The 17227-nt window shown below is 39.2% G+C and overlaps 1 protein-coding gene across 1 annotated transcript in view; it reads left to right on the top strand.

Moving 5' to 3' along the window:
• The window catches only part of DNAH10 (dynein axonemal heavy chain 10), a 52417-nt gene that overhangs the window by 12562 nt on the left and 22628 nt on the right, over positions 1–17227 (top strand). Inside the window, exons 16-45 of the mRNA XM_051634132.1 lie at positions 587–1063; positions 1508–1666; positions 1976–2092; positions 2170–2272; positions 2507–2689; positions 3357–3564; positions 3849–4005; positions 4416–4649; positions 4767–4889; positions 5039–5272; positions 5766–5989; positions 6520–6789; positions 6876–7059; positions 7372–7506; positions 7919–8071; positions 8575–8763; positions 8869–9015; positions 9419–9610; positions 9781–9899; positions 10068–10226; positions 10523–10658; positions 10787–10909; positions 11404–11538; positions 11853–12069; positions 12541–12660; positions 13588–13733; positions 14159–14311; positions 14806–15066; positions 15703–15875; positions 16257–16350. Of these exons, the coding sequence (XP_051490092.1) occupies positions 587–1063; positions 1508–1666; positions 1976–2092; positions 2170–2272; positions 2507–2689; positions 3357–3564; positions 3849–4005; positions 4416–4649; positions 4767–4889; positions 5039–5272; positions 5766–5989; positions 6520–6789; positions 6876–7059; positions 7372–7506; positions 7919–8071; positions 8575–8763; positions 8869–9015; positions 9419–9610; positions 9781–9899; positions 10068–10226; positions 10523–10658; positions 10787–10909; positions 11404–11538; positions 11853–12069; positions 12541–12660; positions 13588–13733; positions 14159–14311; positions 14806–15066; positions 15703–15875; positions 16257–16350 (5325 nt within the window). The remainder of the gene's footprint in view (positions 1–586; positions 1064–1507; positions 1667–1975; positions 2093–2169; positions 2273–2506; positions 2690–3356; positions 3565–3848; positions 4006–4415; positions 4650–4766; positions 4890–5038; positions 5273–5765; positions 5990–6519; positions 6790–6875; positions 7060–7371; positions 7507–7918; positions 8072–8574; positions 8764–8868; positions 9016–9418; positions 9611–9780; positions 9900–10067; positions 10227–10522; positions 10659–10786; positions 10910–11403; positions 11539–11852; positions 12070–12540; positions 12661–13587; positions 13734–14158; positions 14312–14805; positions 15067–15702; positions 15876–16256; positions 16351–17227) is intronic.

The following is a 17227-nucleotide window of genomic DNA, read 5'->3' as shown; positions in this document are numbered from 1 at the left end:
TAATTTATGGCCCTTCTCAAAAACAGCAGAAAACCAGTTCAGAAAAACGTTGGGAGAAGGGCATCTAGGATGCCTATAGGGCAGCAGATTTATAGCAGACAAAATTTCTAACTTGCTGGCCAAGTTCTAGCAGTATTTCCCTACAGAAGCGTGTTCTCATTGAACTGCTTTTGAGAAAAGAAGCCAAACATTGTGGCAGTGTTCCTGCCCTGTGCTGATTGAGAAATAATTCCAGATGTCACCTGAAAGGAATATATTTATATTAAGCATGCTTCCTATGCTCAGATTTGCTGTTCTGCTCCACTGCTGCATCCAGCCTTTTTGATCTAATACCTATTTCTCTGGGTCATGCTGTACAGTTGCTCAGTGGAGATTTAAAAAGCAGACTGAGCAATGTATGGAAATGTTTTGTTTGGCTTAAACTAACTCTTTTCTCTAGTATCTGGGAAAATGTAATATTTTCTTTCTTTATTTGAGAAATCATGCATACCACCTCCTGTGTAGTCTTCTAAATAATAATGAATGGTTTGACTAAAATGACTCTCTACAAAGTAACTGTTTTTCAACCCTGTCTCGAAAACTGCAGCATTTTGTACGGTGGATGCATGGTACGTGTATTGAGTGCCCTCCTCAGCCTGTCAAGGAAGATGAAGTTACCACTTTCAGCTTTTACAGTGACATCTCCCAGAACCCTCTGGTGGTTGAACAGGCTGTTCTCATCACTCAGAATGTCCACAAACCCCTGGCTTCTCTCAGCAAGTATTTGAACCAATGGAAGAGGTACGAGAGGCTGTGGAAATCAGACAAAGACAAAGTAATGGAAAAGTTAGCTGCAGAAAAAGCTACTTGTGTCACCTTTGATGACGAGTTGCAGTTCTATTCAAAGGTAGCTGAAGAAGTGTCTCAACAGCCCCTGATTAAAGATGAGCAATTTATCAGGCTTCAGCTGGCTCCTTTAGCCTGCACACTGCAGGAGCATGCTAGAGTCTGGATATCTTCACTTGGGAAGTTGCTTAATAAGTCTGCAAGAGAGGAACTCCTCAGTCTTCAGGAGAAGATTCAGGTGGGTGTTTTCAGCTCCTGTTGCATGATATAGCTAGCACTGAGTAGTGGGTGAGGATCTGAACCATGCTCCAGATAGTTTCAAGCCATCTGGTGTATTCTGGTATGTCATACGTGAAGAGGGGAGCTGTCTCTGTAGCTGGGAAACAGGAGAGAGCACTAACATGAAAACCCAGGACTCTCTCACTCCTGTACTGGTGAAGGGTTCATACTGGTAATTCCCTTTAAACTCCTCCTTACAACTTCTATTTTGTTGTACCAAAAACATCCCTTCTGTACTGGGGTTTACTTTTTGTTGATTTTTGGTGTGTATGTTATCTTTAGCACATAGCCTGAAAACTGAAATTAATCTGCATGTTATTTATTTGTGGTTTGTGTTTGACTAATAATTATAATTCTGCCTAATCGCTTTGTTGCTTCTGGAAATTATTTTTACTTTTTACAGAGCTTATCACAGAGTCTTAAGATATCTCCAGATTCCCTGGATGATCTGAGAATTGTCCTTGGCACAATTGCACAGATCAGGCACATGTCCTTCGACGTGGAACTGAAATACTTAGACATATGGGAGAGATACCAAACTCTTACAATGTATAATATTTCAGTAAGTGCTTTGTTTCATTAAACATTTCAGATTTTAGCTAGGGCCACAAATGCCTCACCTTTGAATGAATAAATACTTTTCTTCTAAGATATTTTATGGAATCACAATATTGTTGAGGTTAGAAGTGATGTCTGGAGATTTGTCCAGTCCAAACCCCTTTCTCAAAACTGTATCTCCACTTTAAAATGGACATATTGCATGGGTTTCAATCTGATTCAGATCACTTTAATGCTGGTTGTGTGTTTTGCAAATTTATAATGTGATCACATATTCCTCACTTTCTTGTGAGAGATGTTACTTGTGCTTTAGGTAGATGAAGAGGAGCAAGAGATGGCCAACAAGATTAAGGAGAAGTGGGAGGCTCTCTTCTTTGAAGCATCAGAAGTTAATCACAACCTCGGAGGCATAAAAAGAACATTTGCAAAGGTAACATTTGTAATTAATCTTGGGGAAAAAAAAAAAAGAAATGGAAAGGAAAACAATTTAAACACTCTTCTCTTTAGGTTACACAGCAACAGGTTGAAGACTACCACAAAGAGACAGAAAATTTCTTCCATAAATTCATGACCGAAGGGCCTGGTGCTGTTGGGGAAAATCTTGATAAAGGTAAATGGATTAATCTATGTAAAGGGATTTCTTAAAAATATTAGTCTTTGGACAGTTCTTCAAATTTATGAAGAACAAGAGAATTGTGTTTTCCTTATTACCACACAAACTGATCAACCAAGAATGTGGTATTTTTAGTACTGTACCTTCTAAAGACTATATGTAAATAATATCTTATTTATTCCCCATGACCTGTGGGATTGTTTAGCTAGAAAAATTCCTCTCCTTTTCCAGGACTGGAACTCATGGCCATTTTTGAAAAAGAACTGGAACGCCTAGAACAAAATAAGCGGGAGCTGGGCAGTGTTGAGAAACTTTTAGACTTGCCAGTTACAGCATACTCTGACTTACTGCAAGCACAGAAACATATGAAAGGTCTAAAGCAGATCTATGAAATTTATGAATTGCAAAGGGTAAGTGTTACACTGTGTGTGCACAGATGGACACGTTTCTATGTGCACATACATACAGAAAAAGTGGGGGAGAGAAGAGGTTACATTGTCCTCTAGTTGCTGCAACTCTGTTCTAAGCCTTTGCATGAAATAGGCTGTGAGCTGCACCTGACTATCACCATGAAATTGTTTTAATGCTAGCACAGGACTAACAGTGCCTGCGTTGTGGCCCAAACACATACTCTTACCAGGTAGGAGCAAACCTCCCTCCCCTCTAATAATTATTGGGTGGCATTTTACTGCACAAGTATCCTGATCATTTCAGTGACATTTCTTATGGATATAGTGTGTGCACAGGTGACAAGGTGTGTCTCAGGCTTTAATTGATCTTAACTATTTTTTAATTGGCTTTATTTTTCCAGAACTAAAATGCCCTATAAAGTATGCTATTAAGGATGCTTTTCCTGTTCTCCATGTTTCCTTTTGATTATTTCTGATACAACTGGTTGGTTTTGGCCGGGAATCCATTTTGGACATGAACCTCTCTCTTCCTCTGTTTGTAAAATGCTAATACAATTACACCTGCATCCTGATTGTGGTCTCTAGATCCTGCTGTAGTTGCAAGATTTTTTTTGTGTGTCATCTAAAAGCAACTATAGTATTTTCCTTCTGATGACCGTGTTTCCAGGAAGCTAAGAAGGAATGGTCTCAGACACTCTGGATAAACCTCAATGTCCAGGTTCTTCAGGAAGGAATTGAAAGATTTCTTAAAGCCTTTCGAAAGCTGCCCAGAGACATTCGCAGCCTGCCCGTGGCCTTCCACTTGGAAAAGAAAATGAAGGCTTTTCGAGACTCCATCCCTTTGTTGCTTGATTTGAAAAATGAAGCTTTAAGAGAAAGGTTTGCTTTGATTTATTTCCATCCATTTTATATACCTGGGAAGATTTTGTTTGTTCTGTTAGAACTTTTAATTTCAGTTACTGTGGTCGTGCCATGTCCTACAGCTTGAAACTTCACTTTCTGCTTAATGAACTTGTGGAACAGCATGCAAGATGACTAGCGAGACTAGGGTACTTTATGCATTAATAAACATATTTTCATTATCATATAGTAAATTACAGGTGTTTTCATTTTTACTGTATCATGGTGGTTGGTACAATTGTTGGTGTGTCAATTTAAAACAGGCATTGGCAAGATCTCATGGAGAGAACAGGAACAAGTTTTGAAATGAAAACAGAAACATTCACTTTGGAGAATCTGTTTGCTATGGAACTTCACAGATACTCTGATGTTCTTGCAGAAATAGTTGGAAGTGCTGTTAAGGAACTTAGCATTGAGAAGGTAGTGTAAAAATAATCCTAAAACTAAAAAGACATAGATGATAACAGTCTGGGGTTTATTTGAGATTTTTGTATTGGTATGCCAGCAAGTTCAGCCATCTTCAGGGAGCTGCTGTGATATAATTGATGGCAACTAAGGTCAATGGCACAGAATGCTGTGCTATCTTGCCTTTGTCAGCAATATATTGGATTTCTGTTATTACAATAAGAAAATTTGGCCTATGAAAAAGGATCTGAAGAAGGATTCATTCTATTGCCATCATAATATTTTGACATGCAACCTTCTTTATAAACCAGAATTAGAAAAATCTGTGCAAAAATTTTGCTGAATCATTGATTTGATTTTTATGCTAAGATTAGTTCTCTAGTTTTTGAAGACTAAAACATGCACCTTTTTATGCTGACATGCAGGGTGTGAAGGAAATAACAGAAACATGGGAACACCTGAAATTCACTGTACAGATGTACTTCAAAGGCTCTGAGAAGAGAGGCTTTATTCTGGCATCTGTAGATGAAATTTCAGAGATTCTTGATGACAACAATGTCAATCTTCAGAGTATTTTGAGCAGTCGATTTGTGGGTCCTTTCCTTTCCACTGTTCACCGCTGGGAAAAAACTCTGTCATTGATTGGTGAAGTAATTGAGGTAGGGAGGAAAGTGCTGGACTAAATAATTAATGTGTATTGTTTATAATCAAGGGGGTTTTATTTATTTTTTGTTGTTGTTGTTGTTTTTTCTTTGATGGTAACTTTTGATTCTTAGATCTGGATGGTGGTTCAGAGAAAATGGATGTACCTGGAGAGCATCTTTATTGGTGGAGATATCAGATCACAACTTCAAGAGGAAGCCAAAAAATTTGACAGCGTAGACAATTTGTTTAAAAAGGCAAGTAACTGACTTGACTTGTGATCAGCATAATTATCTAGTGCATTTTGCTTTCAGTTCCATAGATAGCTGTGGTCACTAGTTAAATGTAATTTAGTAGAATCCCTTGCTGTTCAGTATTTTCTAAACTTTCTTGTCTCCCTGTGTAGATAATGGATGAAACTGTAAAAGATCCAACAGTAAAAAACTGCTGCGAAGCCCCAAATCGTCTGTCAGACCTCCATCATATAAGTACTGTGCTGGAGAAATGTCAGAAAAGCTTGAATGATTATTTGGATTCCAAACGAAATGCTTTCCCAAGGTTTTTCTTTATATCTGATGATGAGTTGCTTAGTATTCTTGGCAGCAGTAGCCCACTCTGTGTCCAGGAACACATGATAAAGGTACAATGCCTGGCTTTCCACAGTGCCTTGTGCTTCAGGGTGTTTTAAAAAGGTTAATAGAATATACTGTATGTGCTGTTAAAGGTGTGCTAATATTTATTGCATGCAAAGAACATCCTGGCAGGAGGTTCTGAGTGATCAAATCAAATCTAATCGATATATCTGTCCTTGCTCTCATACTGGCCAGTTGCAGTTATGGTACAGGATCCTTCAGGCTGCACCAGAATGATCAATCATTAGTTCCTGTAGCTCCTGGTAGATCATTATTTTCTAGAAAAAGAAATCAGTATAATTTGGGCCAGATCATCTGCTTGTTTACTCTGCAGTTGGGCTATACATCAGCATTTATATCTGATTCCTTACAAATCAGATCAATTTTTTCCTTAGATTCCATGGACATTTTCTTTCAAGATTAAATGGGAGCTAGATACGCTTTGGTCTTCAAAGCTTTTTTCCCAGATTGCCACTAAGTTTCTTTGTTGGTGCATTTCAGATGTATGATAATGTAGCCTCCCTGAGGTTTCATGATGGTGAAAATGATAAGATGATGGCAACAGCCATGATTTCAGCTGAGGGGGAGGTGATGGAGTTCAGGAAGGCTGTAGCTGCAGAAGGCAGAGTGGAGACGTGGATGACAGCAGTGCTGGAGGAAATGAGAAGAACGAACAAACGCCTCACCAAGGAAGCGATTTTTCGATACTGTGAAGACAGAAGCAGGTGAAACAATCAGTGTCAAGGATAACACAGATACCTTCCATGTTATTATGAGCCTGTAGCAGTGTAGAAAAATATAAAGACTTTTTTTTTTATTTTATTTTTACACCATTTAGCCTGTATTTCTGTATGTGTAGGGATATGAATACATACATATAGGGTATTAACTGACCAAGAAGAAATGTATTATCTATTGTATCTAATTTCCTAAGTCTCGAGCTTTTCTTTTTAGCGTTGTGTGCACAGTATGTTTGTATCCCTATGAATTCCTCTTGGCAATCTTTACACATGGAACAGGCAGCTTTTCTATCAGAGTATTTCCTAGGCTTTTGAAGTACTGCAGCACACCTTGATAGAATTCTGTACATCTCTTTAAAGTTTGGCTCATGTTGTATTTGCTGCAGAAATAGGAGGAATTTTTTTCCCTTCCCCTTCCCCACCTCTTTTCTTTTCTCTTTCCCTTCTTCCTGTCCTGATCAGTTACTTGGAATAAACAGTAACCCAGACTCTCTCCCTGCATGTATTTCCCGTAGAGTTGATTGGATGTTACTGTTCCAAGGCATGATGGTGCTGGCTGCTAACCAGGTGTGGTGGACTTGGCAGGTAGAGGATGTCTTCCAGAAAGTGAAGAAGGGAGAAAAACAGGCAATGAAACTTTATGCTAAAAAGATGCATCAGCAGATTGCTGAGCTGGTTACCCGCATTACAAGGCCTCTGAGCAGCAACGACAGGAAAAAATACAACACGGTTCTCATCATCGACGTTCACGCCAGAGACATTGTCGATGCGTTTGTCAGAGACGGGTAAACACCACCCCCCAGCCTACTGAGGAAGCACCACATTGTGCTTCCACCCTCTTAGCTCATGGGAGAATGTCTCTCCTGTGCAGCATCCTGCAGGCTCAGGAGTTTGAGTGGGAAAGCCAGCTGCGTTTCTACTGGGAGCGGGAGCCAGATGATCTGTGCGTGCGGCAGTGCACGGGCTCCTTCTCCTACGGCTACGAGTACATGGGCTTGAACGGGCGCCTGGTCATCACCCCGCTTACGGACCGCATCTATCTCACACTCACACAGGTGTGTGTTCCAGGAGGTTTTTACTAACAAACCCATTGTCCTGGCTCAAACCAGGACACCCATCTAAAATGTACTTCTAGGCAATCACGTAATTGTTCTGTTGCCACTTTGTTACCTCCTAGATGCCAACGTCAAGGCTAATCTGTTTGAAATCAGTTGTCCTTCTAACCTAGTTGCCTCAAAGATCATGTAGAATGCATTCACAGATAAAATTCAAGGCTTTTTGTACCCAAGGGTTCATTTGTGATTTTGCTGCTGACCTAATATAAATGTAATCCAGGCTTTGCTTTGCTTTTTGGTCTGTCTCCAAAGGCTTTATCGATGTTTTTGGGAGGAGCACCAGCAGGGCCAGCAGGTACAGGGAAAACAGAAACAACCAAGGATCTGGCCAAAGCACTGGGCTTGCTGTGTGTAGTGACAAACTGTGGAGAAGGCATGGATTTCAAAGTAAGAGCTAAAGATCTGTGTGTTCTCTGATAAAGTGCCAGTTACTGCTCTTTTTCCATGCTCAGGATAAAGGCATATTCTGAACTTCTGCATAACTCCCTCCCTTAGAGATACCATGCCAAGTGATAATGAAATATAGTAAAAAATGCCTATTTTGAATAAATTCTTGAAGGAATTTCAGGTGCTTTCAAGCAGGGGAGCAATGACTAGATGATATGTGCTTAAACTCATCATAGGCAATCTGCACTTGGCAAGTAATGATGGCAAGACATTATGACAGATTGCTAGCTCCTGCATAAATAGTTATCTAGAAGTTTTACCTAGTCCTTAAGAATTTTAGCATACTCCAGTGTTTGTTGATGCTGAATGTTTTATATATATATTGCTGAGATGTTTTTCTTGTTCTTGATAGGCAGTTGGTAAAATTTTGTCTGGTCTTGCCCAGTGTGGAGCATGGGGATGCTTTGATGAATTCAATCGTATTGATGCTTCTGTGCTTTCAGTCATTTCTTCTCAGATTCAGACTATTCGAAATGCTTTAATGAATCGGTTGGAAACATTTCAGGTAAACATCAAAAGAAGAAGAGGAATTGTGAAGGCTGAACATTTCGAACTCCAGAGTGTGTGCTCTTAGTTTCATGGATGTTACTGCATTGCTGGTTTCCTCATCCTTTGCTAGGTTCTTCCTTTGTGAAGTGGGATAAAAGTAAGCTAAATAGAATAATAGAAAGTAAAAGGTAATATTAAGTAAATGGGATAATAGTATAGTGGTAATAGGGGAAGGGAGGAACTGAACTTGCTATGGATTGTGAGGCTTTATTTGCTGATGTTTATTGGAATTCAAAACCCTCAGACAGAAAATATGCTTGAGAAGTGTGAAAGTCTTAATGTTTATATCCAAGGTACAAACAGTGGGATGAATGTATCTGGATGAGTATCTAAAGCTAAGTATTTTAACATGTTGTCCTAAGTGGGTACCCCAGTATTGTTGGTTCTCTCTTTGAGCACATAGTACTATTTATTTCCATTCCAAATGCACATTGTTCTAATATTTTCTTATCCCTTTAGTTTGAAGGGCAGGAAATTACTCTCGACAGCCGAATGGGCATTTTTATTACAATGAATCCTGGTTATGCTGGTCGGACTGAGCTCCCTGAGTCTGTAAAAGCTTTGTTCAGGCCTGTGGTTGTTATTGTACCAGATCTTCAGCAAATCTGTGAAATCATGCTCTTTTCTGAAGGGTTCCTTACAGCAAAGGTAAGAAAATTTTATTGCTGCCCATACCCATGAACACAACCATGTATGCATGGTCAGGGTTTGATTGTGACTTACACATTTGTGATTCTCTTAAATCTCAAACAGATCCTTGCCAAAAAGATGACAGTGCTATACAAGCTGGCAAGAGAACAACTTTCTAAACAGCATCATTATGATTTTGGACTGCGGGCCCTTAAATCTGTGTTGGTGATGGCTGGAGAACTGAAAAGAGGATCAGCAGATCTCAGTGAGGTAGATTTGCTACTTAATTATCTTGGGCAGATCATCTTTTTAATTAGGAAGAGGATGTGCTTACACATTTGCTGTAGTTGGTCTGCTTTGGAATAGGAGCACTGGTGTTACTTCTGTTATTATTTAATTTTGTTCTTACTGAGTTTTTTCATGCTCTCTGCCAGCAGTTTACCATCAGAACTCAAGTCCAAGTAGGGAAATAGATACAAAATGAGGTATTTTGCTTCCTCTTAAGACCAGGAGGCAAATAGCCAGATGAATGTCTCTGGGTGAATAGTGAAAGATGTTTTTCCAACAGTGAGTGCTCCAGTCATGCAGATGTTAATTGTGTAGCTCAGGTAACAATGTATTAGATGATTGGTTAGCTCTTTGGTTAAGATTGATTCTGCTGTGTTTTGTTTAGGAACTTGTACTGATGAGAGCTCTACGAGATATGAATCTTCCTAAACTTGTGTTTGAAGATGTACCTCTCTTCCTTGGCTTAATCTCAGACCTGTTTCCTGGCCTGGATTGCCCTCGAGTCCGCTACCCTGACTTTAATGATGCTGTAGAACAAGTGCTGAAAGAAGGGGGTTATGTTGTTTTACCAGTCCAGGTATAAAAAGTGTTATTTGCTTGAGTTTTAGTTGTACCCCGTAAAGCTGGAAATGCATTGCTGCACCCCAGGATGGCTTGAGGAGAGCTTAACTGATATAGCCCAGTGGCTGATCTTGTCCATAGGAGAATTATGGACAGCAGTCTATTGAATCAATATTTACTTTTCAGGTGGATAAAGTAGTTCAGATGTATGAGACAATGTTGACTCGTCACACTACAATGATAGTTGGACCTACTGGAGGTGGCAAGTCAGTTGTCATTAATGCTTTGTGCCAGGCACAGAAAAAGTGAGTATAGAATTTGATACATGGAAATTGGGTTGTAACATGGCATGGACTGCGTTATTCAGCCCTGTGTAGTCATGACAGGATTAACAGTCGACCATAGTATTTGCTTGGGTTAACATGAGATGGTGTTGTGTCATTGTAATATTGCTTTTCTCGCTGTATCTTTAGGCTGGGATTATTGACAAAGCTTTACACACTGAACCCTAAAGCTATGAGTGTGATTGAGCTGTATGGGATCCTTGACCCTGCCACACGAGACTGGAAAGATGGAGTCCTGTCAAACATTTTTCGGGAAATCAACAGGCCTACTGACAGGAAGGAGCGAAGGTAGACAGCTAGAAATAGGTGTGATGATTTTGAGATACTGACTTTTACATAATTAAAAACAAATATTTGATACCCCGCTATTTAAGAAACAAATGGTGAACAAGTGGGAAATGTCCAGGAGTCTGTCTGTCTTCTGGGAGTTTCCAGCCTCAGTGAGATGGATGAAAACTGTGGTTATCAAAAATGAACAGGACGCTTCAAAAGACATTGATGCCTTTGGTGGCACATGTGAATTCTGAAATAGATGTGAGTAAAATCAGAGATTAGTCAGTGCCCCTTGGCTCATGTATCCTCAGGTACATCCTTTTTGATGGAGATGTGGATGCTCTCTGGGTTGAAAACATGAATTCTGTCATGGACGACAACAAGTTATTGACCCTGGCAAATGGGGAGAGGATTAGACTTCAGTCACACTGTGCTTTGTTGTTTGAGGTAAGTAATGAGCACACCACATACTACATGGGAAGGGTTAGAAACCCTTAGGGTCTACAAAGCCTGAAGAGCAGTTACAGTGGCTGTTCTTTGTTTATGTATGATTATCTTGTGTGATTATTTTGTAGGTTGGTGACTTACAGTATGCATCTCCTGCCACTGTATCCCGCTGTGGAATGGTATTTGTAGATCCTAAAAATCTGAGATATACACCCTACTGGCAGAAGTGGATCCAAAGCAGAGAAAATGAGGTGGGAATTTCTTCACTCCTTCAGACAGTATCTGTATTAAATACTGAATTATAGACATATGTAAGAAAAAACCTTTGTAAAGGCAGTCTGATTTTTCTGACAATAAGTCTAACCACTAGGCCTGCAGCACAGGGCAAAAGAGAGTTCCCAGCTTTTCTAACTTCTGGTTGTTTCTGAGAAGTGAAGAACTGAGAAATCGGTTTACTTGATCTCCAAAAAGTGAACAGTGAGATTGCTTAGGCTCTTAGACTGAAAACTCAAAGTCCACAGGGAGCTGAATAAGGTAACTTAGTTGCTAGCACCTGATGAATGCATATCCTCACCTGCTGAAACCACAGTCCATACTTTTGTGTCACATTTCTTCATGTGATTGTACCCTGTCTTGGGTAAAAGTGATTCCTGCAAGGACAATCATATTTCAGGGTAAACTCTGCTGTCAAAAAATGACTTTCCAGGTTTCTGTGTGCTGAATTACTGTCCTTTTCATTCCTCAGCAAGAGAGAATTGAGTTGGATCGTCTCTATCAAAAATACGTGCCCTGTCTTATCGATTTGATTGTAGAGGGAATTGTGGATGGCAAGCAGAGAGCAAGGCTGAAGACCATTGTTCCTCAGACAGATTTAAATATGGTAAGGAATAGAGAATAAAGGCTGAAAAAGTTTTATCTAAAAAGAGAAATGGAAGAATGGAGCAAGTAAAAACCTCCCAAATAAAGCACAGGAGTTTCAATCCATGCTGAAATGTCCTTTTGCTAGTGATGAGCACCAAGAGACAAAAGAAACAGTTCCTGACAATGCTCTTTTACTGTTGTTAAAACTTGTGTCAGTAGATGCACCTGTAAGGACAAAAGACCAGTGAACACTTAAATAGCTGGAAACATATTAAGAAGTTTTATGAATCTAAATGGCAATTCTGTTTACAGTTTCATCTTGTTTTACAACAGGTGGTGCAGCTGACTGTGATGCTGGAAGCTCTGGTTGTGGTGCGGCCTCATGATCCTGATGTTCTGGAGTGTTTTTTCTTGGAAGCTTTATATTTCTCCTTAGGTGCTACTCTTCTTGATGCTGAGAGAATTAAATTTGATGAAAATGTTAAACGTATTTCCTGCATGCCTACTGTTCATGATGATAACATCCTGGCTAAGCCAGGAGAGCTGCCAGGTAGGATCTTTAGTTTAATTTAGTCTGAATCCCATTGGTTACGTTAGGGAAGTGTTAGCTTCCATGAAGGCAGAACATTGTTCTTCCTTCCAGCTAGCTATCCTGGCTGCACTCTGAAGGAGTATCACTGAAAACCACCTAGAAATACTGATGCTAGATGACTCTCAGCTATTGGTCTGTCCTTACAGAACAGTACTTTTCTATGCCAAGCTGAAGAGATAAACAATGAAAGTAAAAATAAAATGTGAAAGGAAAGGCAGTGGAAGGTGCTTAAAAAGCAATAGTATGATCCAAGTGCTAGAACAGGAGAATTTTGGTTGATGTCTTACTGGGTTAAATGACAAGTAAACAGAACAGAGTGTTGCCCAACTTTGTCCAGAATCTTACCCTTTGCTTTCACCTCAGTCATATTGTTTTCTTAGGAAATACTTCAGTGTCTCAGAAAACCTCCAGTTTCTTAATGGTTTTCAGGTCAGCTGCCAACTTTGTATGACTTTCATTTTGATGGATTAAAAAAAAAGTGGGTACCTTGGATGAAACTTGTTCCTGAGTATGTTCATAATCCTCAAATGAAATTTCTTGACATCCTAGGTGAGTGTAAAATAAAGTACAGTCATTATATGCCTTTAATTTGTAATGTGCCACTTCTGAGAGCATGGCATTTAACATGAAACATCCTCTTTCTGTACAGGTAATCTACTCAGGTTCAGTTTCTTGTGATAGCAGAAATCAATTTATTTAATGTTCTTGTCATAGTATCTTAGCAGCAATAAGGTTGATAGTTACAACACTGTATAATAAAGAAATGAGGAAAGGATGAAAAGCTGATTTCAGATTATAAGGCTTATTAGGAGCTAACAATACCTTGTACCAGCCAGAATAGCAGAAGATTCAGTCTCCTCTACCAGAAACTGTAGGAAAAATGTCAGCTCCATGGTTCAAGTACTTAATAGATAAAAATTACATTCTTGAGGCTGTTATTGGTTGTTACTTCAAGCACTGTATAATGGTGACAGGTGCTTTTCATAGTTAAGGACAAATTAATGCAGGTTACTTTATAGTAATACTTTAGCAAGCAGAGGTTGACTTCACTGAGCCAAGGGATAATTACATGATCTCTAAAGTTGCTCCAAATGGCAGGCTTTTCACATAGGCCAAAATTCATCTCTGTAGAGTTCTGGGAAAATGCTTATGATTCTAATAAATCCTGATTATATCCCTGAAATAGGGATTAAATGGAGCTTAACCAGTCCATGACCCTCCTATATGGAAGACTGTTTCCTTTTTAATATCTCTTTAGATGCAAAGCTCCAATGCTAAAAGCTGAAAAGAGATGGTCAAGCAATTGAAATTGTCTTTCAGCATTCCAGAATCACAGCAGCTGATTTCAGATTATGTCTTTGTGCAACTGCATGTTAATACCTTGAGAGTCTGATCCAGCACTATTCTATAAATATAAATCCACCAGCTGTACTACATTTTAATTTAACCTGCTATCATATTCATGATCTTTTCCAGTGCCTACAGTGGATACCACACGTACTACTTGGTTATTAGAGCAGATGGTAAAAATGAAACACCCAGTTCTTTTTGTAGGTGAATCGGGTACATCTAAAACAGCAACTACATTAAACTTCCTGAACAATCTGAACAAAGACTTTAATGTATGTATGAAGAATTTTCCCTTGTTGGTAAAGCTGCATTTTCATTCGTTGTCCTTGTGTTAATTTGGGATTGTGAAGCCTGACTCTGTGGGCAGCAATATGAAAGTTGAGTGCCATGACTACATGCTCAGACCCAAAGTGTGTGAATGATTTGGGAATGCTTTAGGATCAAAGATGTTTTGTTGTGTTCTAGCATGTACAGATTCAATTTTTTATAAAGAATTTTTTATAAAGTAACATATAGTACCTAAGTGCTAAGAATGGGATTACTTTTCTTTGTAATCTGTAATTCAAGTGGATGAAAGGACCAGAAAAGTGTTTCTTGTATGCCTAACTGTCTAATATAAAGTATATTTTTGAATGCTCTAGTTAAAAAAAAAAAACAGGTAAAAAATCCTTTCTTATCTCTTTCCTCCCCTTTGCAGCTGCTGCTGGTCATTAACTTCTCTTCTCGTACAACATCCATGGACATTCAGAGAAACCTGGAGACAAATGTAGAGAAACGAACTAAGGACACTTATGGGCCCCCTATGGGAAAGCGTCTCATTGTGTTCATGGATGACATGAATATGCCAAAGGTAGGTGCCATGGCCTGCAGGGTGGCACTTGGGGGGGCACTGATGTGATCCCCTCTTATACAGATATAATGAATGACAAGTCAAGGAGATTCATAGTAAGTGCATAACTGAATTTCAGCTTAGGATCTTCAGCAGAGTTGGACTTTTGTGCAGTTGGGGTTGTTTCTGTCTGCCACAATATCTGTCCTATGTGTGAGATCCTGCTGAATCATTTCTTTATGCTGTTAAAATAATATCTCTGTGACCTGATACTGGCTGCAGGTTGTACATTACAGAAACCATCCCTTTCTCTTTTCAAGTGGAGTAGGTGCACATTTAGTTTTTTGGAGAAGAGGCACTTTTCTCATAGGAGACATTGGAATGAGTGTTGACAAACAGTGCTAGAGCTTTAAAAAGTGTCCTTGTGATGTTCTACTGGGGATGGAGCACAGTATTTCCACAATTAGAGCAGTAACTGGCATGCTCTAAACATCTTGACTCTCTTGTGTTGCAAGGTTGATGAGTATGGCACACAGCAGCCCATTGCCTTGTTGAAGTTGCTGCTGGAAAAAGGTTTCATGTATGACCGTATCAAGGAGATGAACTGTAAACTTTTTCGAGACCTGGATTTTGTTGCTGCCATGGGGAAAGCTGGAGGAGGTCGGAATGAAGTTGACCCTCGATTCATCTCACTCTTCAGTGTTTTTAACATACCTTTTCCTTCTGAACAATCCCTGAATCTGATCTACGCCTCCATCCTGAAAGGCCACACCACGGTAATTTTACTGTTTTGAAAGAATTGCTCAAGACGTTGATTATTTTCAAATAGACATTAATTTCTATGTTATTGCAGGGCCTGAAATCTGTTATCAGCCTTTCTTCTTATTTAGAACCTCATGCAAACCTTTCCCTTCCTCTCCTCTTTCAGAAGAGATGGGTTTACACTGTTCTGGTAGATTCTTGAGTAACGTTCAAGTCGGCAGATAATTTGTAAACCTGGTGCTTTTCATAGGTTGAAGCCTGTGAACAGTTTGGTTACTGTTCCTGTAACCAAATACACAAAGGTCAGCAAACTCTTTCCTGAATGACAGTGAAAAATTAAATGTAATGCAGTGGTCTTCATTACTAGCAGGTAACCTGCAAGCTGTGAAGGTGCTGTAGAAATTCCAGTCATGGAGTTTGATGTTGTTATTTCCAGCACTGCGCAAGCTCAGGAATGAAGTGGGCCCTGCCCAAAACATTTAACTGCAGAATGTTCATACTACAGAGGAACATGAATTTCTGAAAATGTTTGCCCTCAGTTATTTGAAATACATCAAGCAGGGTTAAAAGCTGAAAAGCAGAGTATGTTCAATAGCATTGAGTTCTCTAGGCAGCCTGATGAAAGCATCACTTCTTTCTCATGTTTGTAGGTGTTTAATGAGTCTGTATCAGCCATCTCTGACAAGATTACTGTGTGTACTTTGGAGCTTTATAAACAAATTATTCGTGACCTGCCCCCTACTCTTTCCAAGTTCCATTACATTTTTAACCTGCGAGATCTTTCCAGGGTCTATAATGGACTTATTCTTACAACTCCAGAGAGGTAAGAAGAGAAAAATTTACTTCAGTGGTTCTACACCTATTTATATTGGACGAATCTGGGTGAAGATGAGGTAATTTGTGACATGAAATCAGTCATTGTTGGTCATTTTTCACTAAACCTTTGCTACAATGAGAAAATATTCAGGAACATCCTAAATTGTGATCTTACTCTTGATGACAAACACTGATGTGTTAATATTTTTAAAATAAGATATGCAGATTTAAAAATGCAAGCAATTTAATTAGTTGTCCTTATGAAAGAAACAAAACCAAAAAGAGTAAAAAGAAGTCAACCCAGACTTTGATCAGAGTTATTAAACATATGGCCTTAGGAATCATGTCAGCTCATTCGGTGCAGGCTGATATTTCAATGTTAATGTAGGTTTCAAACAGTGACCCAGATGGTGAGAGTCTGGAGAAATGAGTGCCTGAGGGTTTTCCATGACAGGCTGATTGATGAAGAAGACAAAGCATTGGTGAGTAATTTCTTTCAATTTTTAGTAGTCACTGACTATTACTATGGCAACTAATTTGCAACAGCAGCATTACCAACTGTTGCACTCAGGTCTTCCATTCAGGCGGCAGACTTGTCTAACCACTATGCTGCTCCATTAATTTAAAACATGGCTCATGGAGTTTTGTTTTCTAAAATAAAGTGACTATGGCAGACTAAGTGAGCAGATCTGCTGAGGGAAGGGAAAATGTTTTTCCTGGGTTTGCCAGGAAGACTGGTTAGCAGTGGCACAGGTGACAAACTGTGAGAGCAGGGCTGGGGAAAACTCAGGACATCACTTCATTTTCAAGTCAGTATTTTCCTTCAGAAAGACTGTATCAGAATGTGACTACAATCAAGCAGGAAAAAGAGGGATAAGAGCTAAGTCCTGAATTTAGTTTTGGCTGTGAAGCAAATTGGAAAATGTTCCAAATTCTATCTTAAAACATGAGAGAGAGTGACACCAGTTTAATACCTTTGGAATGAGGGGAGGATTTGGGTAAAGTTTACTTATACAGAACTTGCAAAACAGCTTGCTTAGATGAAAAGGAGTAGATTAGATGGCTTCAGATTTTTCTGCTTAAAACTTTCTCCTCAAATGTTTCCAGCTCCATTTTCACAACTCAGTTATATTGCAACTTCTCTGTATTTGTACATTCATTCAGACTGACAAGATTTGTGAAAATTCTTGGTGGTGAGACATCTATAAATGCTGAAAAGGAAGGTTTATTAATGTGATATTTACACCAATATGTGAGAAGGTATTTTTTTGATCAAGCTTATCCTGTCTTAAACTTCTGCAGTCCATTGGCTTGAATGGTTCTTGAAATATGAGATCATTTTAGATCACACCTAGAACA

Source organism: Apus apus, chromosome 16, assembly GCF_020740795.1.
Source record: "Apus apus isolate bApuApu2 chromosome 16, bApuApu2.pri.cur, whole genome shotgun sequence".
NCBI classification, from domain to species: domain Eukaryota; kingdom Metazoa; phylum Chordata; class Aves; order Apodiformes; family Apodidae; genus Apus; species Apus apus.
The sequence above is the reverse complement of the archived record's forward strand: the minus strand, read 5'-3'. Positions and strand labels throughout refer to the sequence as shown.